Below are 26,565 nucleotides of genomic sequence, written 5' to 3'. Positions count from 1 at the left end.
ACACAGCACACAACAAAGCAAGGTGCTGACAACTTTGGCTCTAATCCATCGAAGCACTTAAGCACATGTTTAATTTTAAGCACATGAGTAATTCTATCAACTTTAATAGGGCTACTCATGGTTTAAGTACTGTGATGGATGGGGGCCAGAACACCCAGAACCTTTAAGAATGCTGCATGGCCTATGTTACATGGAGAAAATACAGCATTCTCCCACTGAACAATTAAGTTATAAATGCTTTGAGAGCACAATTTACCATAAGTTGAACTCAGCTATGCTTATGTAAACTCAGAGATGTAAATTCTTCCACAGCCTTTGAAGATAAAATATGATGAGGGGTTCTCATGTATAAGATGTCCACAAATTTTTATTTTGCCCTTCTTTGACAGCTCTGAGTCACCTCTGCCTGTCACACTTGCTTTGAAATGGGGAGATCAGTTAAGTACACCAGAAATTCAGCTACTACTAACACTCTTAAATAAGATGCCTCTGGTTGCAGTTTCCTACCTGTCTCATACATGTCCAATTCAACAGGTTAAATAGTGCAGTAACTCCTGTCCAACATTTTTTTTTGATATGCAAAGCTGTGCAGATATAAGGTACAGATATTCTGTATATTCTGTACAGATATAAAGTGTTACAAATATGTGTCTTTAAGGAAAATTAGGATTTCTTTAAAGTATTTTATACAGCCAATATTAAGGACATGAAAAAGAAACAAAACCCAACACCTGCTCTGCAAATTTCTAGCTAGGACAGCCTCTCTAAATCAGTGGTGACTTACTCCATCTCCAAACCACTTACTAGAAGATTCTTGATTTTGTTTTACCTTAATATGGCTCCACAACAGGTGACCAAGTCTCATAAAATAATTTGCTAAGAAAGGGAAGAATGGAACAATTTGAGAAATCATTTACAGATTGTTTTCTTCTTAGTTTTTTGTCTGGTTGGTTGAGTTTTTTTATTTGTTGGTAAACAAGTAGCAGAAAGAACACAAAACCAAGTATCTTCTGTGTGGACTATGCATTCTGAAATATCTGCAGCAAGGGAATTATATACTACTACTTATGAGATGGATGAAATGAAGTACACCACCAGGGAACTTAAAAATTCCATTAAACACAATTCAAAAGAAAAAAAAAGATCTTTGAGACTATGTTACTGCAGAGTTCCCACTTTTTACCAAAACTGTCACTTTATTAGAACAGTGTGTCTAGAAACAAATTTTGCAGGGCTCCTACTGTTCACAGATTTAATAGTAATTTTGAAAATTTCTAACTTGAAAAGCTTTGTAAGTTATCACAGAAGTGTTTTAAAGTTATTTTTATGTAACAAATGAGTTTATACTTGAGTTCTAGTATTTCTACTTCACTTGTGCACATCTATCTCAGCAGTACTGTGTGAGCCCACAGCTTGGAATCCTTGGAGAAGGGAAAGGAGGCAAAGTGACTGTGTCTGCAAAAGGCAGTCCAGAGTTAGCTATGACAGAAGAAAGCTTTTCTTCAAGAAAATCTTCAGGAGGTCAAAGCTGCACTTCAGGTAAAAGCAAACAAACAAACAAAAAAAAATCCACCACAGACCCTGCTTGCAAAAAAACCCAAAACATGGTTATGCTTGTCTCTGAGTGAAATCCTCAGCATCACACACAACACACAGCCAAGGTTATCTTTATTTCACATCAATGTGTCCAATGCTTCTGCCAGATTGTGCCACCTTTAAAATAAGGAATGTGCTTTATCTTCAGCGTGTCCTCACAGATTCCAGCAATCCACTGGTTAATCAGAGCTGTTACTCTACATTCAAACACAGACACACTTCAATTCTGCTCCAAACTGGAATTCAAAGCCGTTTCTTCTCCATTCAGGGTGGTTTTAAAATATTTTTTTCCAGATTCCCACTTGCTGTTAATTGATCTTCCCTTACCTCTGGCACAAGAGTCAGTGAGCAGGTAATCCTCAACAGAGCAAACCTACCAACATCCACCAGAAATGATCCATTCACTCTGATACCCCTGCTTGCAGCTCACATGGATTCACAGATCAACACCCTGCCTCATGTTTATAAAGCTTTGTTAATGCCACAGTCACACAACAGCTTATGAATATCTGTGTAGTAAAAAGTAAGTGTATTATAACATGAGACGACAAGAATTTAAACAAGAAAATTTTGGTGTGAGTTAGTTCCACTGAAAGACCACTTGGATCAGAAAATCAAAACTCCTGCATACAGAGTATCTAGTAACCTGACTGCACTGCTATTTATTTTGCATCTGCCATACCACTGAATTTACTACTAAATTTTTACTGAGACAAGACCATGCTAAATCTCCAGGTGGCACGAGATGAGGTGGAATGCTCCCCATAGCTGGAGTGCTCAGACCAGGACAAAGCTGTGGGCACCAAACAACACTCAGAATCCAGCAGGGAACATCTTGCACAAGTCTTAGCATCGTTCTAAAAAAAGATTTCAGCAGTAAAAAGCTTGTTGGTCTAAAGCAACACCTGCTTTTTCTTACGAAAGGTTTTCTCCTGCCCCCGGTGCTGCTGAGCCCAAAGCTGCTCCAGCAGCTCCTGGAACATCGCTGCAAGGGAACACAAAACTTTCCCCTCTAGATTAGCACGTTCCAGCCCTAAAGCTCTGAGGTACAGTAACATTGGCTTGGTTACAGCAAAGGTCATTCAGATCAAGTTAAGGCTGCCCTCAATGTAAAAGCAAAAGGTATAGTTCATATCTGTGAAGTGAACAACTATTCACATTTCCTACACAGCTCACGGGAAACTTCTGTGATTATTGCTTTAGGCAAAGAAGTCAAGGAAGCATGGACTCTCCTGTAAGTTTTATTGTTACAAACAACACTTATGTCTCCTGAAACTTAAAATTACAGAAGTTTTCCATTGCACCTTACCTGTGCAATTTGTCAGTGTTTTTGGCCAGTTTCATTTTCTGAAAAAGTTTTCCTTGTTTTAGTCCTCCAAAGTAACAGGAATGAAAAAATCACATCAATAAATTACGATCTTAAGAAAGGTAGTCTCTAAGTACAACCAAATTAAACTTTAAACTCAGTAAAGCTAAATGAAAATTGTAGCTGCCACTGTACTTTCCTCATGTGCTCAGCAGAGTTCCAGTGTATTTACACACAGACACCCTGACACCAACTTGCCATGCAAGAGATGAACCACGCTGAATTTCAGACAACACTGGAAAAGGGAAGGATAAAGCAAAAGCACAAAAAATCAAATTTGTGAGTAAACAAATTCTCCAAAAACGACTTGACACCAAAACCATCAGTCTCAAAGCCTACCACCACACTGGTAACAAGCCCAAATTCAGATATTTTTGTACTATCTCTGGTGGTCCAGAGATCAACAAGTATCAGGCAATAGCTGCCCTTAAAGCATTAACAATGATTTCTATAATTAAATTTCATATGATACAAGGTATTTTAATTTCTTTTCCAGTTATTAAAAGTTTTGCACTACCAGAAGTGAAGATGATATAAGAAAAGTATTTGTAAGTAAACACCAAATATTACCAGGCAACAACAACAAAAATACCCTCACTTCCTTCCAAGCACAGACACCGCCACCACCACATTAAACCCATTAACAAAATTCTTCAACCAGTGTCAAGGAATATTGTTTCAGGCCACAGTGCCTACCTGATGTTCTTGCTGGCCTGACTTTAGGTTACACTGTCAACTGAAAGGCATCAAAAATATCTGTTTTTTTTCTAGACATCTAGGGCTCTATTTACAGAAAAGGTGGAGTCAATTTATTGAGAGAAATACAAGTTTCTGTACTGCTAGCTCTGAAATAATTTTGCTTTAGATTAAGTAGGAAAAAAAAATCTTCCTTCAATACAGAGGAGCTGAAGAAATGCATTTGAAAGCACAATGCACAGTTCTTGTACCTAGATAGTGAATTTCCCATTCTGCCCATTCACTTAAAATTCACAGTAAGAGAACAATACTTTCAGGTCACACTGATTCTGGACCTCCAGAGAACCCCACCTCTAGCACCAAGGGAGGTTAACCAGCATTTAGAACCAGAATGGTTCATGCATGTTGTGGACAAACAAATTCTGCATCCAAACTAGAGCCTTCCCTAATGCAACATAAATTAACTGGAAAAATTCCAAACAGCTCTTATTAAATAGCCTGGAAGCCACAATGTGAAGAAACTTTCACTTTGCTGTATTTAACATCTACATACATTTGAACTCAAACTGCAAGAAGAATGACTTTTTACTGAGCTTAAAATTGGAAATTAATGATACCTGAATAAGCACTTTTATTTTCATTTCCCCTGATAAAAGGGAAGTTATATTGCTGTAATTTAAGCCAAACTGTGACAATGGCACAATTATCATGTCCTGGCCCTGACCTGACATTTCTAAATGATAACAAAAAAGTAAAAGACACAGTTCATGCTGACAGTATGTAATGAATGAGAATGTTAGGCCAAAAGTTATGTGAGAAATGACTTGCTGATACTTAGCTCATCAGTTAGAATATACAGCACCTCATCATAATTGTCCAATTACTTTCACAACATATGGTTCTTTAAATACAAATAATATTGTTTGAATGACAAACTTACACACAGCTGAAGAAAACAATCTCAAGAGAGTGTGTGTAACACTGCAAATGACTTAAACAGTATTGGGTACAATTATTGATCCAACCAACTGCTACCTTGGGTTCAACAGAACCCCAGCAAAAGCTCTGAGAAGTTTGGTTCTACCTGAATCTGTCTGACCCAGTTAAGGTAGACACATTAAACCAGGCAAAACAACTCTTTCATTGGATTTGCCTTCTATTTGAAACAAAGGAAAACTTGAAACTTCAAAAGGAAAATGAGGATTTTATAGATTATTCAAGTACTAGGTTTTTTAAAAGAAACAGACAAACATACTCAACTTCAAAACTTGTTATGAATTCCACTTCTTGGAGTTTCTGAAGTGTCAGTGGCAGAACTTGAAGAGGAATAACAGTAAATCTCTCATATTTTTTCCCTTAATCCTCCCCAAGTGCCATTTCTGACACATAATACTGGACTACACAAACCACTGGTCTAAACTAGTGTTGCACTGATTCTTAGAAATTCTCTTCCTAGAAATTTCAGCAGACCAGATGCCACTATGTTGCAGAAAATGTGTGCTTAGTACCACAGATTTGATTAAAAGAATTTGGTGAATCATCAGTATCTACAACATTCTAAAATATATTATTGATGAGATACATAAAACAGACTACACAAAACATTTTTTAATTTTAATAAGAGAAGCTGCTTCTTAGCCATGGGGTAAGAAGAGACTTCCCAGCTACTGGGAGGAGAAGGGAGAATGGACTCTGCTGTAGCAATTACTGTCATACAGGAGGGATGAGGCTTTCCCTACAAATGTTTAACATATAGGATTGAAAAACCTCTCTCTCTGTGGGAAGTTTCACAAAAAGATAAATCAAGTTTATTCCCACCAGGTACAAGAGTGTATTTTCAACACATGCAAACAACATGCAGAAATACCCAACGAATTTACTACCTGGAAATCAGATAAGCACACCAATGTACCTACAGCACAGTGATATTCACTGGCACCTCCTCCTGTGCTTTTGTGCAGGAATTAAGAGCAGTTGAGACTTACAGAGCACAACATAACCAACAGCACATGCTGTGTGTTCCAAACACATTTATAAAAGTTTATGCTCTGTATTTTAGTAGGTTATTAACAGTTGGTGTTGGCAGCAAAAGGTTACATTTCTCTAAAAATGTTGATGCAAAGCTAGCCATAAACATTTTTATGAGTAAGTTTTTTATAAAGCACTGCACTGACATGAGCTAGTCAATCCTTTCCTAAGGGGCAGATTAAGTATTAAAGTACATCCAAGGTGTGGCATCGTATCAGTTTACCTTTAGTGGCAGTTAAACTTACACAATTAGAGAAAATTCTACATCAGCTTCATCATTTGAAACCAGAAGCTTGTGATAATGCTGAACTCTACCAATTGATTCTGAGGGAAGGAATCCCAGCAAAAAACTTACAGCCTGAGCTGTGTAGCTACAGATTAAGTCACTAGAAGGTAAAAAAAAATTAAAATAACCGTTTTCACACCACATGATAATTATGAAATCCACAAGGTATGAAGGTAGTGCAAATATTCTGTTTTGAGCATTGTGCCTCAGGAGTATTTCAAATATATGTCTGACCTAGCTCTGCATTTCTCCCTTCTGCATTAGCAATCAATTAAAAAAGAGAAGGAGAGAAGAAGTATCTGGGTGATAATTTCACTGTAGGCAATCAACATTCATATCCAGCATTAATATTCAGGAAATGCCCCAAGTCTCAATCATTAATGATTAAGTATCACCACACCCTGGAATATTTTACTACATATCTGTATTGACATCATGAGATCCAAACTTCAAACGTAATTGCTTGCCATTTTAAGGATCTTCTTGGAATTCAGGGACACTCACTAGATCTACAGAAACTCCTGTGCCAAGGCAACAAACAATTGAATTAAAAAAGCTGTAGTCTCAACTTCCAACACAATTCAATAGTCTCAGGAAACTTTAGGACATTTTAAATATAAACTATCATCTTCTGGAAGACAGAATTTAGAAAATTTAAACCTTAGACTAAGCTGACTTATCATATTTAATAAGAAATAATGCTTTTACACTTTACAGTTTCACCTCATAGTATCATACATCTGCAACCCAACTTGCCAGCTGCATTCCTGAGCTTACAGGGTCCAGCTCTTGGTGAACATTCAGCACCTGGAAAGGGCTCAGGGAGTCAGAACACACCTGGATACCCAACAGGGCACAGGAGTTGTGAGTTCCAATGAAGCAGAGATGGCCATGTTTAAATATTTATCACCTTTTGCAGTATTATTACTTTGAAAGACACTGATGACAAATCTGAAATAAGTCATGTGTTTACTTTCATTTTACAAAAAGGACATTTATTTTTGTGACAAAGATATTCTCCCCAAAGTAACTGAGTGTCCTGTTTTGCTGAAAGATGGATGAAATGAGAAAAGCAACAAGCAAACTATCATCAAATCAGATGACACATTTGCTTGAAAACCTCAAGTTTAAGGCAGTGAAGCCACACTAAACACCACTGCATATACAGCTACTTACAAAGGGTTAATGCACAACATGCAGCAGTTGTCATAGATAACTATAGTTAGAATTCAATAAATTGGTGGAAGGATTATAGTGCAGTTTTATTACCACCTCCAACACTTTTACTGATGTGCTTATTACTTCTTTTATAGCGTGCTGCTCTTGAGCAACCAGTTTATAATATTTACCCTTTTAAAACTAGATATACAGAGAATACATATATATAAAAAAGGGCAGCTGAGTTTACATGGCAATACTGGTGCAGCAAATAACACATCACACACACACACATATATACACACATACAGTAATTACCCACATCTTGCATGGACAAACCTACTGACAAGCCTAGAGGCAAGAGGCAGCTGCCAAAATCCACGTATTTTATGCATTACAGAAAAAGTATGAACTAGGACTGGTCTTCTTCTCTTAGAAGATGAGGATAAAAATATCACCACTACAAACAGTTTATGTATATGTATCACACACACAGACTATTTTTCTATCTTTAAATTACCTCTATTAGCTGCAGAATGTCAAAAGAAATTTTAGTCCAACACAAATAACCCTTAGAAGTTGATCATGGTAAAAATACTACGTAACATTGGGATGTTTTTTCATTTGCTTTTTAGCCATTTGCAAGTATAACTCTTTTGGATACCCTCCTTAATTCAATTTATCCTTAAGCTTACAATGATCTAGTATTGTTTCTAGTCCTCACATTAAAAGTGACAACCAGCACCTTAAATTCACTGCAACTGGAGAATAATTCCCCACTCCTCACAGGGAGCAAAACCCAGCTCCTGTCAGGCAGGCACTGCTTTGTGACTGAGATGAGCACACAGACTGATTCAAAGTGTGCATGTTCTGTTAGCAGCAGCTCCAAGCACCACTCTGCCTGTAAAACACCTTTCCCTGTGTGGAACAGGAGAGCAGGAAGCCACCTTGCAAGGATAAATTGTGGATTTGCACACTGAGTTTCAATTTTTTTGTGTTTATCTGCATCACACAGCAAACACCTCCTGAATAATCCTGCTCATTCTATCCTGAATAGTGTCAAAACAGCCATGTGGTGCAGTGTGTAACCACTGAGCACAAAGCATGTAAAAATGGGTGTAAAAACCTCACTGGAGCATGTCCAACACGTGGATCTGTGTGCCCCAGACACGGAGGGTGTGACTCAAACACATCCTACTTTGGGTATAAATTGACACATCCCCAGTTCTCACACATTTGCAGCACATCCCTTCTTTACTACCCTCTCAGAAATGGAATAAGCATCTTCCTAAGACCACCATCTTCAGGGAAAAAATGAGTGGGAAGGAAAGGACTGAACTGTGACTGGGGCCAGCAGTGCTCTGGACCAGCACCTGTAGCACAGCCCAGATCTCTGCTGTCTGTTCACAGCACACGACTTGGTAACTCCAGACAGGTTGTGACAGGGAAATTTAAACTGCTTTTTAGGAGTTAAAATCACCTTTTTATATAGGCAATCACCGGCAATGGTGTGGTAAGTTAAAAAGAATTCAAATTATGGCAATCTTAACTCAGATACTTTCTAACTTAAGTGTATCCTCAGTAATGCTGCTTTGGTCAATCTACGTGAAACACAAAGTTTTGCTTTTGAATAACCTAAAACCAGAAACATTTTCCCAAATCAGCTTTCACTTCTGCCATGATCTGCTTTTCTATGATAGTTTGTTTGCTTCTCAGATCACATTTTGCACAGGAGACAGAATATAAAAGTAAGTTCTATTTATTCTTTTATAAGCATTACAGCACTATCAAGTAATAAAGGACCTACACACAATCTTTCATACTTCTAGTTTGGAAGGCCTTGCAGGTTATAAATATTTTAATGAAACCTAAAACACTGCAGGTGCATCTGCATGAAATAAATATAGAGTGCTGGCTGTGTATCAGCAAACACACAAACAAAATCTTCCCAAACCCTGCAGATAATCTGCAGTCCAACTAGAAACATGGGAAGTCAATACAGGTCAGAGAAAGAAATACATATACTAAACTCCTTCACTCTTGGGATCAAACCCTGCCCTCTGCTCTAGGAAGCATAAACAGAATTGTGCATCACTCACTGAAAGGAAAAAAAAATAGTCTTTATTTAATAATCTTACGATTGCTTGATTAGTGCTTGGAAAATAAAAAGCACTACTTAAGTGCTAAATATTGTTAGCTTTTTCAGAACATCAGCTCCAAACTTGCCACTCCCCATTTCCTTCCCTCGTAACTCTCTTCATTCATCTCATCAGAAGGCATCTTATTTTCAGCAACAACTACTCACTTTTTTTTTAATGCTGCTGGATGTGCAGAACTACTGTTGAGGTTGCTTGGCAACTAGTGAGACATATCAGAAGGAGAGATAAGGTCCAGAATGAATGGAATTGAAGAGAACTATATTTAGTTTCATTAGGAGACACTAATGCACTCAAACTATAGCTATACTGATTTGAATTATCCACACTAAGGTGAAATTTTGCTGTTTCTTTCAAGGTACAGAGATCCATAATCATAGCACTAAATCCAGTCAGCCACACACACATCTCCCTCTACAGAACAGACTTCAGAACCAGAGCTCTGACCTGGGCTAGCACTTTGGAACAGCAGGGAACAGTTGGGAAACACAGATATTTGGTAAGTATTTTGTAGAATTTTAGGCCAGAGGGGATAATTGAATACTTCAGTTTGCCTTTCACTGTATCACAAGCCACTGTGCTTCTCCCTATGCTTCAGTGCTGAGATGAAATTTCAAATAAAACAACTATTTCTGAAGGTCACAATTTGAAATGGGGTAAGATTGAGCATTCAGTTCTCTGCAAGGACAGAGAACTGCTTACAAAAATTCTGTTCTAATCATCCAAGGAGGTCGAGAAAGCCTCGAGCAGAAGATGGAACCAAGCCTAGCAGTCCCTCATGAAAGAGTTTCTTATCTCATCATTTGAGAAGAATCAACCAGTCTGGCCCAAAAGAGGATCTTCTGACATCACCTTAGACCCTGCCCAATCTTTGATGCTTCAGGAGGAAGTGAAACAGTGACAAAACAAGCAGCAGAATTATTTTAAAGGAAAAAAAAGAAAACCAAAAGTCAAGCCCCACGCTCCCCGACCTCTCTGATGCCTGTGAGCAGACATGGGGCTGAAAGATTTAAAGGCTTCAAACCCCAACACAGAATTGCAAATATATAAAAATGTTCAGGGTAGGAAAAGGAAGAATTTGCAGCGTGTGCATCAGACTTTGTGCTGCCCAAGGTCACAGTGAGCACACACACCTGGATCTTCAGGTGGATTGAAATAAGGTTTAAAAATAAACCCTACCTCCCTCAGATTGCTCGAATTAAGCTTCACTTTCCCAACAAATTATTTCAAATAAAGTATCTCAATGTTAAGGAAGTCAGTCTCATGCCTGCCCTTGTTTTTAGGCATCTTCCTCACACAGCACCACCTCTGTGTGGCCATAAATTCACATCTGGACACCCCTTCTCTGGACCTGGGACAACTCCTGTAGCTCCCTTTTATTTTTAAGTTCTTCCCAATAATTCCACATCTTTCATGAAGTGAAGGCCCCAGCATGGGATATACTATTTTAATAACACTCTTATCAGATTTGGAAGTTCCTTTTATCACTTACATTTCACTTTCCCTTTTTTTTAGTCCAAGACAGCATTTGTCTTTTTGCCACAAAAACATCCCAAACCATACTAAGGTAATTTAACTAATTGGCTTTTGAGTCCTTTTCCAATTTCACAGATACAATCTAAACTCTGACTCCTGCGGGACTCTCTCTCGTTCAGCTGCACTGAAACAAATTTCTGAAGTACAACTTATCAGATCACCCCTCCCAGCAATAATTATAAATAAGTTATATAAATTGGTGTTTCCCATAGTTTCTCACAGGATATCCTCTGGGATTTTTCTTCAGTGTTTATTGAAAATACCCATATTCTATTTTCACAACAATAACACAGAATCACTCAGAGTTGATCCCAGTATTTGCCCTTCTAACACACACCAAACTTTCTTTTCTGTTTCCAGCATTATCCAGGATGGAAACACACTTTCTTTGGGTAAGGAATAACAAATACAGAATATTTCTATTTTCTCTACCTAACTATATGTAACTTTACCTTCTGCATTCAGTTAAAAAAAAAAAAAAAAAGTTAAAAAAAATCTGTGTCCAAACAGTATTATTAAAAATTAAGTGGAAAAAATTTTCTTACTTTCTTATTGTCTGAAATTATTATCAGAATGGAACCTATAAATTTCAGTTAGGAAAACAGAGGCCTTGGTTAACTCCAGTTAGTACCAGAAAAAAATACATTTAAAAAACTTATTCAGCATGAATAAAACCGAGAGGAAAAAGTCAGACATTATTCTGCTTACATGATTTCAGAGTGTTTTTTCCAGCTCCTTATGATTGCATAAAATACAGAAATATTTTACTAAACTCAAACTTTTCACTTGTTTCTTGTCCCTTATTTTACAGTGTCAAAAAGATACTTAGGTAACAGAACGTTCCCAAGTTCTTCGGTGATAAACATAAGGAAAGTAAACATTTGATTGCATAAGATACAATTACATAAAGTGAAGTCTGTCCAATTAAGTGAAAGCAAAACACGGAGGCAGCACGGAGCATCCCAAGTTCCCAAGAGTTTGGGGAAATTAGGAGTGACACAGTTCCAGTTCAACAAACTAACAGGCAAAACAGTTACATTGCACATTTTCAAGTGTCCTGCGTGTAAGTTACAGAAAATATTTTTATCTACAATGTTCAGCATAAGCAGAATGTGTTCCTATGAGTAACTACTTCGAAACAACATTAATCATTTTGACACAGCAAAATTAAAAGGTTGCATCCAATTTCCAGGCACCTATTTTAGAGTGCATCAAACCCCAGAACTGAAAATCCAGTAGCTTCCCACAACACAGAAATTTAATAACAAAAAACCTTCACACAACCCCATTAAGGCAAATCTTCCAGAAAGTTGTGTAACAAGCTTGTTGCAGAAGACATTGAGACAAAGTACTAAGAAACTTAATTTTTTTTTTTTTTACTGACACTGAGCTCTGCAACTTTGTCAAATATCTGAAGTGTAGGAAGTGCTGCTGTGCCTGACCTGCACAGGGTTTGGGGTTTGTGTGGTCCCAGCTTTCCTGAAAACCCCAAGTGCTTTACTGAGCCCTTCCCCTTTCAGTTTTCTCTCTCAGTTAAAGCAAAAATAATTTTTCTAGGCTTTGCATTGTGCTTATAGCTTTTTTCCATGAATAATGCAGTGCTATAATTACATTCTAATTTCAGAAGATATTCAATAAAATCTTTTCAGTAAATGGCTATGTCCTTAGGATTACAATATTTTGCTTATTAAAAAAAAAAGTTGTTACAACTCTAAGTTTTCATATTTATCTTAAATAGTCTTAACCTGCTAAAAACAACAAAAAAAAAATGCACAAAGCTGTGCCAGTCACTACTGTGCAATTAAATTAAAATTCATGAAACCAACTAGTTTAATTTTTCCATAGTAATGCCACATTAAAACAAATTTACCTAGCCTATTTTAATTTAAATTATCAGGGTTAAAACAGGCATTGTACTTAGTTCTCTGATAGTTCTCTGAGCTTAATGTGCCAAGTGTCCCAGTACACATTTTTTACCATATTTAACAAAAAAAAATAAAAACCAAGCAAGACTGAAGCAAGGCATTCTTTATTACTACAAACTTGAGGATGAAATTTACTTCACAAACACCCATTTCCTTGCAATATTTTCTAATTAATACGAGCAGTTCTATTACATAGATAATTGTACTGTCAAAACAGAATAAAAATGTCACAACTTGAAGGAAACCAAAGCGTTCCTGTGCCCCCAGACCTGCAGACAAGAAGGGAGTGTTTAACCCCAGGATTCTGGAGGCAGCACTAATTCCCCTGCAAGCTCTGAAGGTGCTGGGACTGCATCACCTGGGACTGCACCAAAGCCCAGGAGGAAACCCTGCACACCTCTGCCTGCTCCATTAGCTCACCCACCACTCCTGGGAGGATGCAAGGGTGCAGCTGGGAGAGATAATTATTTTCTAATGCCTTAACTAAAAAGAGAAGTGAACACAATGACTTATTGAATAGCCCTGTGGAGAATACAGCCAGCAACAGGTAGCTCAGAGAGAAGGTCACAAGCTTTCCTGTACTTCTGTAACAGCAACACCTTGAAACAAAAAATCTCACTGAGATATTACACTACTACACTTTTTAAAAAGTGGATGGTCCTGCCTCTCAGCTGTCAAAAACACCCCTCAATGCATTGCTGTTTCTAAGCAAGCTCAGCTGTAAACAACTAACTCTAATTAACTGCATGCTTATATTAAAGTTGTAGAAATAATTATTAAAAGTCCTATTGGAAATAACTCTTAAAGCTGATGCAGCTACACTTGCACTGTATCCTAACTGCCTGGATTTACTATTAACTCAAGGTTCAACTGTTAAAGTAAAATGCAAGGCATGCTATTTTTAACATCAAGATTCAAGTTATACTAAAAAAAACTCCTCAGTGGAAATTTCTTCATTTCAACTTGAGAGCTCTGAACGGCCAAGATTAAGATGAGCAATTTCTGTATCTCAGCTCTTCATCAGAGATGGAACCTGGGCAACCCTAATACACAAACGCATGATATAGCTAAAAATAAAGATAGAGACAACTTTGCCTGCTGGATTATACTTCAAAGTCTTAGCTCTGCCTGCCTTGATCTGAGACGCTGGGGAAGGATGTTCACAAAACTGGAACAAGAGCTGTGTTTTCACTTTGTAGAAAAATGCCTCAAAACCCCCCAAACCTGCTCCCCCAGCCCAAGAGAACAGCACAGTAGCTCACAACTTAAGAAACAGGAACAAGAAATCCCACTCACATCTAGATTGCTAGGAAATGCACAGCTTTTATTAATAATAAATTTTATCTTATGGGAGAAAACCACAAGGTTTTAACATACTGAAAATTTTTTTTAAATTTCCCAGCTGGATGAGTGGCAAGAGAAAAAAATGTAACTACATCATGAAGTAAGGGGAATCTTCAGGGTTTGCAATAATGTGAAGGAATAATTTCAATATCAAAAAGGTAACTGCAATAAGTTTAAGATGATAAGGAGCACTCTGTTCATAGATAAACTAATTCAAGTGTCCATCTGGAAAAATTAGTAAAAACAGTTTTTTTGGAAAAATCAGAATTATGCCCAATCTGTCCATCCAAAATATATGGGAAATAAGAAATACAATGAGATACTCCATAAGAAAATTCTTCGTGTAGTGCTGATTTTGTAGCACTGACTAGAGAAAAGGTAATCACTCTGCACCATCTAATTATTAAGAAAAGCTGGTGAAAACCTGAAAAACCCAGTGAAATTTTCCTGAAAGGACAAGTGTGGAATACAGACATACATTTAATATTCTCCACAGAGAGCTATATTTTTGAAGTTATCTGAAGTTTTTTGCAGTATTTAATACAGTTGGTGATTTATTAAATTACAAGTTAAATAGAACATGATACATTGGTTTATACTACTAGATGTTTGCTTAAGATAAGAAAAAGGAGAAAAATGCACCACTTCCACTTTAACTCATGATTGTGGAAACTAAAAATATGTTTAAAAAAAAATCTGGAGTGAACTGAGAAAGAGTAAGACTTTTTTTAGCTGTTTTTTCTAAATCTCACTCTATCTCAGATTCTGCTGTGCAACTAAACTTGAAGAAGCATTGCTGCAAAATTAATTTCCAGAAATGCAAATCAGAGGCTGAGTAGAAGAGAGACCAAAATTAGCACTCTAGCGAGGAAAAGCAGGAAGAGTTCATGGAGATCTACACCAGCCACAACACATTCTGACTTTGTCCAGGTAGCAAGAAAGCCAAAAAAAGGAAGATAAAGGGTGGGCAGATGCAGGAATATTTAAGGATCAGTGTTGCAACAGGGAGGAAAACAAGGAGTGGAGACTCTCAGAAAGCCACAGGTCCCAAAGAGGAGCTGCAGATGCTGCAGAGGAGAAAAGATTTGGGAGACAGAACAAGTCACAGAATCCAGACTTCACTCACTCAGAATCCAGACTTCACTCACTCAGCAACCCACTGACTGGTTTATTTTCTGTTTGGGAAAATAAAAGGAAACTTCCACATTTGTTTGATTTTACCAAAACTAATGAGTAAAATCCCACATCTACCATCAGAAGTCAAAACCCTCGCAGCCCCATTCACAATGTTTTCCACATAGTTAAGCCTTAAGCTCTCTTCTGTCTCTCTCTTTGGCTTCTCAGATTACATCACTCGTGCTTATTCCGCTATTCATAGTTATTGCTCTCCAAGCTCTCTACAACTATAAAGCTTTCTCCTAGGTTGATAGCTGCATACTTAAAAAGCTTTTGTGAAATTTAAACCTCAAAACAAATAGAACTACTGCCATATTTTTGGCCAGTCCCTTTACATGCCAAATCATGTCTGCAACACATGCAAACTTAGCTTGAGGGATGAGTTTACTACTGGGTTTTTTTGTTGTTGGGTTTCTTTTTCAGAAAACTGAAATCACAAATGTCAAATTGGAAGCCAGGAAAAGTAATTCAAAGTACAGAGAGCTCTCAACATGTAACAACATAATATTGGCAGTTTAAATACTGCTTTGCTAGGAGAATTCAGCATTTCCCAACCAGTAAAGGAAGGTAAGATGCATGTTCTGCTCTGAGCAATAGCATGTTTCCCATGAAAATAAAGAAATTATGTTCAATTCGCACTTTCTTTTACATGAAAACAAAGCTCAATGTAAAAATGAAAGTCAATGCTTTCTTTGAACACTGTGCTGTCATCTCTCCACTGATGGTTAAACCCGAGCCTACCACAAGCATCTAAAGGCAGAAAAACTAACCAGCTTTTTAAACTTTCAGATTTCTTCATGCACTACTTTTCTGTGATATTTCAAGAATGAAAAGAACATGATTTTTCACCCTGAAAAAAAAAAATTCACTTCACTTGCATGTGGAAATATTTCATCAGCTGATTTCAGAAAGCCTGTAAGCAAGGTGAAGGAGTTATTCAGTGACTATTTGAATTTTCAATGCCACAGTATGTTAACAATCCTTGCCAAATGAGGCCCGGGGCAGGTATTATAAACAATCAAAATTTTCTGAAAACTCATTTTACAGCATTTATAAAACACACCTGAATAGCAGATCTAAATTGCAAAGCATTTGCACAAGTTCTTAATGGACAACATCTCATATCTGCAGGCAAGATCCCTAAGAAAGTTGAAAAAAAACCCCAGCCCGAACTCAGAAGGTTTTTCCCTTTTTTGTTAAATGTAAAAAAATATTAATGTTGCTTCACTGAGTTCACTTTTAGAACAGAATTTTTGTCCTTGTAGAAGTATAAGTACTTTCAAAGGAAAGAACTTCAATCACATAAAAACTCTCTTAAACCTTCTAACAATTAAAGGATTGCTTGGTTGCATAGGTGGTTTAACATCACCAGGAATTACCTCCCATTTCTTTCAAGTTGATGAAAGTTAAATATAACTTGTATAAACATTTTGAATAAACTTTTACGAGCTACACGCAGTAGTGAGTTCTTTTTCATGGCATTTATTAGCTGTTGGCATATTTTTGTCTTTTGGACCTAAAACTGAGTGGAACACAAATCTTGCTACCCTCTTTACCCACACCTCCACTTTATGTTCTACAGCACAAATCTTGATCAAACACCATAACCAGATGGAATTGAACAGACATGTACACACAAATTTTCCAGCACCTCACTGGTGTCCTGGAACAGGAGCTGAGAAAAAACCCCCAAAAGTTTATGCCTCAAAGCTGCAGAAGCCTCTCAACAGACACTGTGATGCAAAAAAAGGAAGAAAGGGGGCAAGGGGAATCACACACTCCAAGCCTCCCCCACTCCAATTTTCAATTTTACTCAGACACCAGGAAAAAATTACTTTTGTTGCCAGTCAGGTAAAACACAATAAATTCTGTTTGTTTCTTGGCAGGGAACTGAAGTGACCATTATGAAAACATGGGATTGGTACACAAATGTAAAGGAGCTATAAAAACAGAGCAATAATATCTATGTATACAAGCTAATATTAGCCATCAGGAGGGAATTCATTATTTTGGAAGACTTAGTTATAAATATTATACTTTTCCCTCCCTCATAACATTAACTTCTCTTCCATAAAAATCACATGGCTAAAAAGACCAAAGTTAGAAAACAACCCACAGTACCAAACCACTAAAAAGTAAAGTTACTGAACCAGAATTTGTGTCACTTGCAAGAGAGAATGACACTGACTAAAGTGATTAGATAATATTATTTACTGTTTTATGTGACACAATGGTGGTAATGGATGTATTAAGAGAAGATTAGAAACCATCAATGACTACTTTTCCCTACTCACAAACTCCTAAATCTAGGTGAAAAAAAGAGAAAATGTTCGAAATCTCTAAGAAGGTGACTTGGCTTTTTCAGCTTTCCCACTAAGAGAAAATAATTTTTAGAAGTAAAAGAGAAATGTAAATATATTTGTCATCTAAGTCTTGAAAACAAAGCTATTCAGCTCTGCTTATGCCATCAGTTTAGACTACCAGATTTAATAAATACACAAACTCCTATTCAGCACTTCTATATACTAGTTCAAGAAAGTGTCAACATTTTACATCATAATTTGGGAAACTGATGCTGAAAAGCATCACCTGAAATTTCCTGTAACCTCAAGAATTCCTGAATGCTAAACACTATCCAAACTTAATAATCACAAAGGCATATTCCCCTTATTTGTTAATCTCTATAGTGGATTTTGTAAGTCACATTTCAACCATTTATTTCTATTTAAATATTTCTGCTTGTCCCAGTTTTTCCCATGACACTTCAAAATTGTCTCTTGCCTGCGCCAATTATTCCCTGCTTTCTAAAATTGTGCATGACAATGACCCTCTCCTTAGAGTCTGTCAGCCAAAGCCACAGTGATCACAGAGGGGAAAGATGACTTAAAGAAATCAGAAGTAAGTGAAAGGCCGTGTTTTTGGAAGCAAAGAACCCCAGCCTCTAGACAGCACAAAAAGGAGTTGTTTTTCTTTTCCTCTTCAACCTGAGCTATACATTTAATTCTTCTAACTATACTCCTTACTCCTCCTGTCCTCCTTCTCCCATTTTTCATTCTTTCCAACTCAGAAAGATTGCCATCTCAACTTCTGCACAGTCAAAAAGAGAAGGTTTTGGCACTGCCTTATCAATGCCTGCTCACAAAATGCTCTTTGCAGCAGCAGATACCTCTCTTCTGGAACTGCCTCATGAAAAGACAGTTGAAGTGTTGAGGAGGGAGGGAAGGAAAGGAAGGGAAGTCACAGGCTTCCTGCTATTAAAAGCCAAATTTAAACCCTTTCTACATCAAAAGGGCCTCTGTTGTTGGCAGTAATGCAAAGAGTAGAAAATCTGGTTGATATGGCTTCTCCATGATGCTTAGAGGGCAGCTCTTCCATGTTAAAGACCAGGAACACTGGAAAAATACTGCAGGGAGGCCACAAACCCATTTTTCATGGAATTCTGCAGGAAGATGCCAGATGACAGCAAAGCCACCTGAAGCCATTCTGCAAGAGCTGAAAGTGGGCTAAGCCCTTCCAAAAAATCTCCCTGCAGAAAAACCTGTGCTACAGAACATGCCTTGCTTCTGCAATACTCTACTCCCCTTACCAATGCCACAGCACTCTTACATCCCACACACCACCTTCACTACAGCAACAGAAAAAAAAATTATTTCTGTCTCTAATTCAACTGCAGATTATAAAAGGAACATTGGAAAAAAAATAGTCTTTACTGTAGTTAACTTGCCTACAATTTTAACCACCATCACATTAATCTTAGCTTTAACTATTCAGCACATTAATTACCTGGAGCACTTGATTCCATACAGTTCTTCAAATAATTAATTAGCTAAAGGGATTGAGAATTGGAGTCCCAGAGGAAATCCTAGTTTTGTAGAACTACACAGACTTCACCTTGCTAAATGCTACAATGATTCACCTAAAGGCACATGGCAACTTCAACTATTTAGGGGTAGAATCCTAAAATCAAACTAAATAAAATCCCCTCACGCTCACTGAAGTAGGCCAACATTTTTAGCACTGGATATCGTGTTTAGTCACCAGAAAGAAGAGTAACACTAAATAAAAACTTTTGATTCCCTCATTTATAGCATTAGACATTTTCCCTAACAAGTACAGGTATCCCTCTCTCTGCTTCAAACATCCATTGCCAAAGGGCAACCAAACCAAAGGCAAACAATTCTGAGACAGGACTTTCAACTGGATTTCTTTCAAAGCACAAGAATAAGCTGCATCAACAGAAATAATTCAAATCTAGTTATGTACAAGTACAGTAAAATTAAAGAAAAGTCTCCTCATCTGCAGCATATTACTGTTTTCACCACCTCTCTCCTGCTATTCATCACATCAGTTGTGCTGTTGTATCCAAACATGTTTATGTTCCAGAGCAACTGATCAGGACATGAAGAGAAGTAAAGCTTTGCTCTTCCTACCCTTCCAAAAAAATCTCCACACTGTTTCTCTCATTAGCTGAATCCCACACCACTCTTCCACAAGGTAAGCAGGACAGAAAGGGAATCAATCAGGCAAAAAGGGTAATGGAAAGCAAGACAACATAGAGAGCATTAGTTATTTGGAAGAAAATGCAAGTTATTTAAGGACAGATGTGTAACTTGCAAGAATTTCAAAACACTGAAAAACAGCCTTTTCCCTGCTGTATAGTGTATGTTATGATCTACTGATTATTTTTGGCAGTAGAACCCTAAAAATGATGCGTTGTAACTTATTCCTTGTACACTTTAAATACACCACACTTCTGTACTGGATTTTTATGCACCTCAGCGTTCCAACACGCGTTATCCACCAAAGGACGAGCACAAAATGCCATGGGTGGACAATCCACAGCTCCTGAGCCCCAGGCAGCTCCCCTGCAATTCCCACATGGCTCCCACACCAGGACATGCCCCGTGATTGGCAGCAGGGCTGTGCTGGCACAGGGCTGCCCCGTAATCCAAATCCCTTGCTATGAGAAGGCAGAAGCCAGCAGAGCCTCCTGAGGCCAAATTTGCCATGTTGCCCTGGATTCCAGCTGCAGGCTCAGCTCTGCCCAAACCTACAATGCAGAGTGAGACACTCGAGGAACCCCCTGCTGCTGCACATCCCAGTGTGTCCCAGTCCCTCACCAGTTCTGCACAGCTCCCAGTTCCACCCAGGTTTGGGTATGCAGCTTGCAGGGTTGAGGTTACCTGCCTACACCACACACCATCCATCACACAGAATTGTTATCCCTTTTAGAGCACCCATGGGCTTGAAACGGATTGATACTTTGAAAGGTACCAGGGATCCACTCCCACTTTCATTTATGAACTTTTTACTCAGCACCCAATATTGAGACCTACTCAATCAAGTCAACCCAGGCAAGTCTTTTAAGCCACACAAGTCTTTTAAGAGGCCTCTGCAGCAGCCCAAACAACAGACAGCTCAGCACTAACAGGATGCAGGACTAGGCACTTATGAAAAAGCTATTTTGGAAACAGAAAATATTCCCTATAAAGAGGAGCTAAAACCATGTAGCACATAATGAATTTATTATGAATCAGTCTGAACTTTCATCCAAAAGACTGTGTACCTTATCCTGAGCTATCATTTGCTGATTAGGAAGAAGCACTGTCCAGACTCCTTGGCTAAACTTTTAGCTCAGATATTCTTATTAAAGAATTAACTACTGGAAAACTAACCTTCCCAAAAAAGGCAGGATTCACGAAATAAATGATACCACTAAAAGCTAAAGGGTGCCAGTACAAAACTGTTATGTTTGAATACAAGCAAGACAAAACCAATAATACAATCAAAAAAAAAAAAGCACAGAAAATAAGCTTTGAAATTTCAACACTTTGATTCAATTAGTATTCATTTAACAGCTTTTGATATACATACACACACAATTGCAAGCATAAATTAACATGCAGAAGAATCTCTTCCTACTCTCTAGCAAAGTTAGTCAAAAAGTTAGCAAACATAAACCCTTCTCAGACAAACAACGAGAATCCATTTTCCCTATCTTAAAGCCACTTTCCTCTTCACAACTGCCAAATAACAGATATGAGATGCAAAAAACAAAAGCTTTTAGAAAGATCATTTAACACAAACCTCTGGACAAGCAAACACAACAAAATCCCCAAAATTCAGAGTACAATTTCATTCTGTGAGAACACAGAAAATAAAGCCTTACATGCCCCAAATAAAGAAAACTGTGCTCATTTTGTACACTGACAAGGCATGTTTGCAGCAATGTGCTCTAGTTGAGGTAAATCAGTGTCAGCCATGTTGTGAAAGAAACTGCAGTTAACAAACCCACAAAACTCAAAACTTAATCAAATCAGCTCTGCCTTGATATAAATAATTTTACACTGCTAGAATTTAGTTGTGATTGGTGCCTGACCTCTTCAGGTTAATGTGTATTAATCTCATCTAAAAATACACATCCAAATTCTAGAGACAGTGAAACAGCAGCAAGAGGAAAATACACAAGATATAAACCAGGAGCACTGACTGCAGCACAGAGGAAGAAGGAACACTGTAAAGTGAAAAAGCAAATGCACTTACTCAGCATTAAATCCATTCACGTGCAGGATCCTCATCTGCTTGACTATTGTGCTTTTACCGGATTCACCAGCACCTAGAAAATGAAAGTAAATCAATTTCAGAAGGAAGCATAAGTGATTAAGGCACACACTAGAATTTTTTTTCCTTCGGGGTAAAATCAAGAAAGTTGCGTTTTTCAGTGCAAGAGCGAAAAGTGAAAGAAATAATTGCCACTGGAAACTTCAGTTGTAGCTAAAAATAAATGCCCAGCTCAAGTCATGTGTCAGATCTGAATCTTGGATCATTTCACTGTCCATTTTTCCAGTGTCAATGTTAAAAGCAGACTGCAGTATTTGGAAAGAAAATGGACAACTTCAACATTTTACAGAGAAGACGACAGGGAACATCACAACCTGATTGCCTGATTGACAGAGGGAAAGACTGACTGAAGTCCCTGTTAAACCCAAGAAATTGTGTTATATCCTTAAAGAATTCTAAGTTTGGTTGCAGTTCATCATCACCCAGTCAAACTCCGTAACTTAAATCACAAGGAATAAAATATGCAGATACTCACATTTGAAAAAGGAAGGCATCCCTTTAAGCCTCCACCCACAAAGCTTCAAAAAAACCTCCTCTTATTTGTGTCTTGCGAGCAGCCTCCCACCCTCCCTACACGTTCCAAAATCAACCCTACACACACAATGAGAGGCAGAGCCCACCTTTTGTGCCTGCTCCAAAGAGCCTCCCCAGCTCCCCTTCCGTACCTGCAGTGCAAAAACCCCACTCCACTTTACTCCAGTTTCCATAAGTAGATGGATGCTATTTCTGCTGTGCTGCTCGGATGCCAGTGCACAGGGCAGCCCATCTGCCTATAGTACCCGTTTTTCCATGCACGCTGAACAACTCCAACAGCAGCATTTAATTGAGCTGCTCCACGCTGCCAGATCGGCAGCTTTCTATATAAAGCAAACATATTTTTGCAGGAGTAGTATCGTAACGTGGCAAAATTTAGAAAGATTTCCCCCTAGCATCTCCCGGCTACTCGTTTATTCCCCTCCTCAGCCTTGTCTCAGCCACAGGAACCGTAGTCTGTGGCAGAACGGGCAGGGAGGTACAGTTTGTATTTATAGGATGTCAGGCCTCTGCTAGCACACACTGACAGCACAAGCCTCCATTTTGAGCCTCATGTTCAAAACTGTATTTTAGCAGTTACATTTCAAGGTTCATTTTCTCACAAATGCTTTCCCCCTCTGCTTTCTCCCTTCCTTTCCTTCTCCCCCATGAATTCCCAAAAGTCTTCCTCTGCTCTCCATAAAGCCTGGTTGCATGTTTTGCCACTTTAATCCCAGAGCCTTACTCCTTTTTCCTCTCCTTGCTCACTGGTGTTTTGTAAGCATTTAGAGAGCAGTTTTTATCTACAACTCTATGCACACACCACTTCTCCCCTAAGCTCCTATTTTATACTATACCCCCTCTGTCTGATCAGGCAGACTGCACCATGCAATAAACACAGGTGGCTAAACCAACCAAGAATTAGCATCCTGGGATAAAACAGACTGGATCACCTTCACAACTAAGAATTATTCACGAAGGCAGTATCTGCTGTAGTCATATGCCCACTTAAAAATTAATAACAACTAAATTTCAGCTGTAGCACTAAATCACATTTTATATTTATAAGCACTGGGAGCCAAAATCTCTACTTCACTTGGTCCAAGAAGGAGGCTGGACAGTTGTTGCACTTGCTATAAACACATACGGTTTGGTATTGACACACCTGGGTTCTCTGGATCGGGTACAACACCAGTGAACCAAAATGATGCATTACATCTATGTCTCTCCATAAGTCTAGCTCTATATTTGGCTGCTTGTTAAGGCCATATTCTCATTAACAATTACATACACACGTTGAACTTCACCACCAAGGAGAGTTCCATTAATTTCAGCGAGACTGCTCGTGGCAGCGGGGCAAGCACGTGTACAGCGATGGGGCCTACGAGCAGCAGCATAAACCCACTAGAATATTCAGCAGCTCTTCTTTGTTGCTATTTGAATATGATTTGAAAAGATTAAGAATACTTTCCAAGTGCCTGGCGTCTTATTTCACGTGTCTTACAGAGGAAACACAACATAATAAGAGGGATGTGAGTTTTTATATTTTTTACCAGTGAGTCTGAGTTACAGAATATCCACAATTCATGGCAGAAACTGTAACAGTTGAGCTATCACTTTAAACACACTCACAGATTACTTTACTGCCATCGCTAAACACACACAAATTTTTATTTGCAAGTATCTAAACTATTTTTCAGCCACCAAAACTAAGGAAAACAGAAAGAAAACCCAAGCGAGCCCATCATGTTTCTGTTTGCTGAAATTTCGCCTCTTACGAAAGCAACTCGTCTGATGACAAATAGTTTCTACGTGTCTACGTAATGTTCAGCCTGAAATCTGGAAGTCCAAGACATTTCCCAAGAGCTGGAGTCCAAATTATCCTGTTAAAAGATTTCTGCTGAAGCCCTGGCAGGCTCCTCAGTGCTGCAGGTGCTGCTGTAGTACCAGTCACTCTCCATTTATATTAAGCCTCTTTCTTCAAATGAGTATTCGAAAGATTTTACTGGTGATAGTACCCTTCCAAATTCACCGCCTTCAAAAAATCCTTTTTTTGTTTTTTCCCCTTCAATTAGGGTTTTTTCCCCCCAAAACTGAGTCAGCTCGGCGAGGCCTAGCCTGTGCTCCACGCTACAGCCTTGCAGAACGTGCACAGGCAGTCCCTCGGCGTGACCAAAACAACCCCAACTGCATCTGATCCTCAAACACTACTTCCAAATACTCCGAAATAACGAGCCTGACAAACATCTGCTTGTCCTCCCCGATATCGATATTTGGACCTTTCCGCTCCCTGGAAGCCACAGCCCGCATTTGTAAATATCTCTGCTGAAAAACACGAGCAGGTAACCCGAGGGAGCGGCTGGAGCAGCACCTGGAGCCGGGCTGTGCCGGCGGTACCTCAATTCCTGGTGCGACAGCGGCGGTGCCGAGCCCGCCGGGGCCGGGGGGGCCCTGCGCTGCTCCGCGGCCCCAGAGCGGCCGCGCTTCCCTCCGGGACCGACATCCTCCCTCCGTTTCCCCCAAACGATTCCCCGACTTCCTCCCTTCCTCTTCCTCCTCTCCCCGGCCTGGCCGCACGTCCCTCGGCACCCCGGCCGCGGCGCGGGGAGCGGTGTCCGGCCCTCCCGCGCTGGCCGCGCCGCTCGCCCGCGGCCGCTGTCACTGCCCTGCCCTGTTTATCTGCCAGGCTCCCCGCGGGCCCCCGGCCGCGGCATCCCCGGCCCCCTTCCCCACGCCCGCCCGAGGCCCGCTGCCCCCCCGGCGGCGGGCGCTGCCCCGCGGCCCCGCTCCGTACCTGCCCCGGCCCCTCCCGCGGCGCCCCGGGCGCTGCCCGAGCCCTCCCCGAGCCCTCCCCGCCGCTCCCCCGCACCGCGCCGGTCCCCCCGGCGGCCCCGGCCCCGCCGCCCCGGGCGCTGCTATAGCGGATCCCCGCGGCCCCGGGTGGGCCCTGCGGCTCCGCTCGCCCCCCATCGGCCCCACCTCTCTCCCCCGGCCTCGCCGTGCCCGGGCTGGGGCCGCTGCCCCGGCGGGGAGGGGACGGCCCGCGACCCCTTACCCAGCAGGAGGAGCCGGTGCGTGGCCCTATAGACCTGCTTGTCCTTCTGCAGCTGCTTCTCGATCTTCTTGTTGGCCTCCCGCTGCGCCTTCTCCTCGTTGCGCTGATCCTCCGTCTTGCTGTTCCCTAAACAGCCCATCTTGGGGAGGGGAAGGCAGGGACGCGGGGCGAGGGGACGGGAGGCGGCCGGGGCTGCCGGGGGGAGGGAGGGAGGGAGGGAGGCACTCCCGGGCTCCCTTCTTCTTCCTCCTCCTCCTCCTCCTCCTCCTCCCCCCCTACTCGCTGCTGTGGCGGCCGCTGCCCAGAGCCAGAGACATGGAGAGCGCCGAGCCCGAAGCCAGCCGAGGGGGGGCCGATAGCGATGACTTTGCTGCCGCTCCGCCGGGCCTCCTCCCCGGCAGCTGCAGCTGCCTCTCCTCCCCCGCCCCCCGCCGATCCCCTCGGCGCACCTTTCCCGGGGGGTGCGGAGCGATCCGCGGGGATCTCCGCGCCCCGGCCGGGCCGCCGGCTCCTTTAGAGGCAGCAGAAATGCCCCCCCCCGCGCCGCACGCACAGGAACAAATCCAGCTTCAGTGCCACCCCCAAAAAAATAATAATCCTCTTTAGATCCAAAGGCACGGGCTCCAGGCGCGGAAACCTCCCCAAATGCTCGGCGGGGAGGATCGGGAAACGTCTCTTGCTCGCCTCTCCCCCCGCGCCGCGGGGGTCACGCAGCCCCGGTCCCTTCCTCGCCGGCCGCCGCAGCTCCTCGCCCTCCGGCCGCCGCGGGTCCTTCCTCCCGCACTGGGGCGGGGGGGTCCAAGCCAAACCTCCCCTTTTTTTTTTTTTTTTTCCTCCTTTTTTTTTTTTCCTCCCCTAGCCTCGCTGCTGCTCTTTTCACATGCGGTTTCCAGGCGGCTGAATCCTCTCGGCGAGAAGAAAATACAAAATAAAAATTGAGGGAAAAAAAAAAAAAAAAAAGCGCAAGCGCCCGTTTGCTCTGTGCCCCGAGAGCAAAACCTGTCCTCTCACGGGCGGATTTTTCCCCGTCTTATTTTTCCTTCTCTCTCCCGCATTTTTTTTTCCTCCTTTTTTTTTTTTTTTTTTTTTCTGCCCCCCCTTTTTTTTTT

At 40.5% G+C, this 26,565-nt stretch overlaps 1 protein-coding gene across 2 annotated transcripts in view; it reads right to left on the bottom strand.

Moving 5' to 3' along the window:
* Positions 1–26,565, bottom strand: part of GNAS (GNAS complex locus) — a 132,650-nt gene that overhangs the window by 59,117 nt on the left and 46,968 nt on the right. Inside the window, exons 1-2 of one of the 2 annotated variants that reach the window (XM_033074742.2) lie at positions 25,457–26,539; positions 21,811–21,883 (exon numbers count right to left, since the gene is read on the bottom strand). In XM_033074742.2, coding sequence (XP_032930633.1) covers positions 21,811–21,883; positions 25,457–25,595 — 212 coding nt within the window. In that variant the 5' untranslated portion in view covers positions 25,596–26,539. Of the gene's footprint in view, positions 1–21,810; positions 21,884–25,456; positions 26,540–26,565 lie in introns of those variants that run through there. The other variant, XM_033074741.2, reaches the window with a different exon arrangement.

The sequence above is a fragment of the Catharus ustulatus genome, chromosome 17 (assembly GCF_009819885.2).
Source record: "Catharus ustulatus isolate bCatUst1 chromosome 17, bCatUst1.pri.v2, whole genome shotgun sequence".
NCBI lineage: Eukaryota > Metazoa > Chordata > Aves > Passeriformes > Turdidae > Catharus > Catharus ustulatus.
This window is presented reverse-complemented; position numbering and strand designations above follow the sequence as displayed.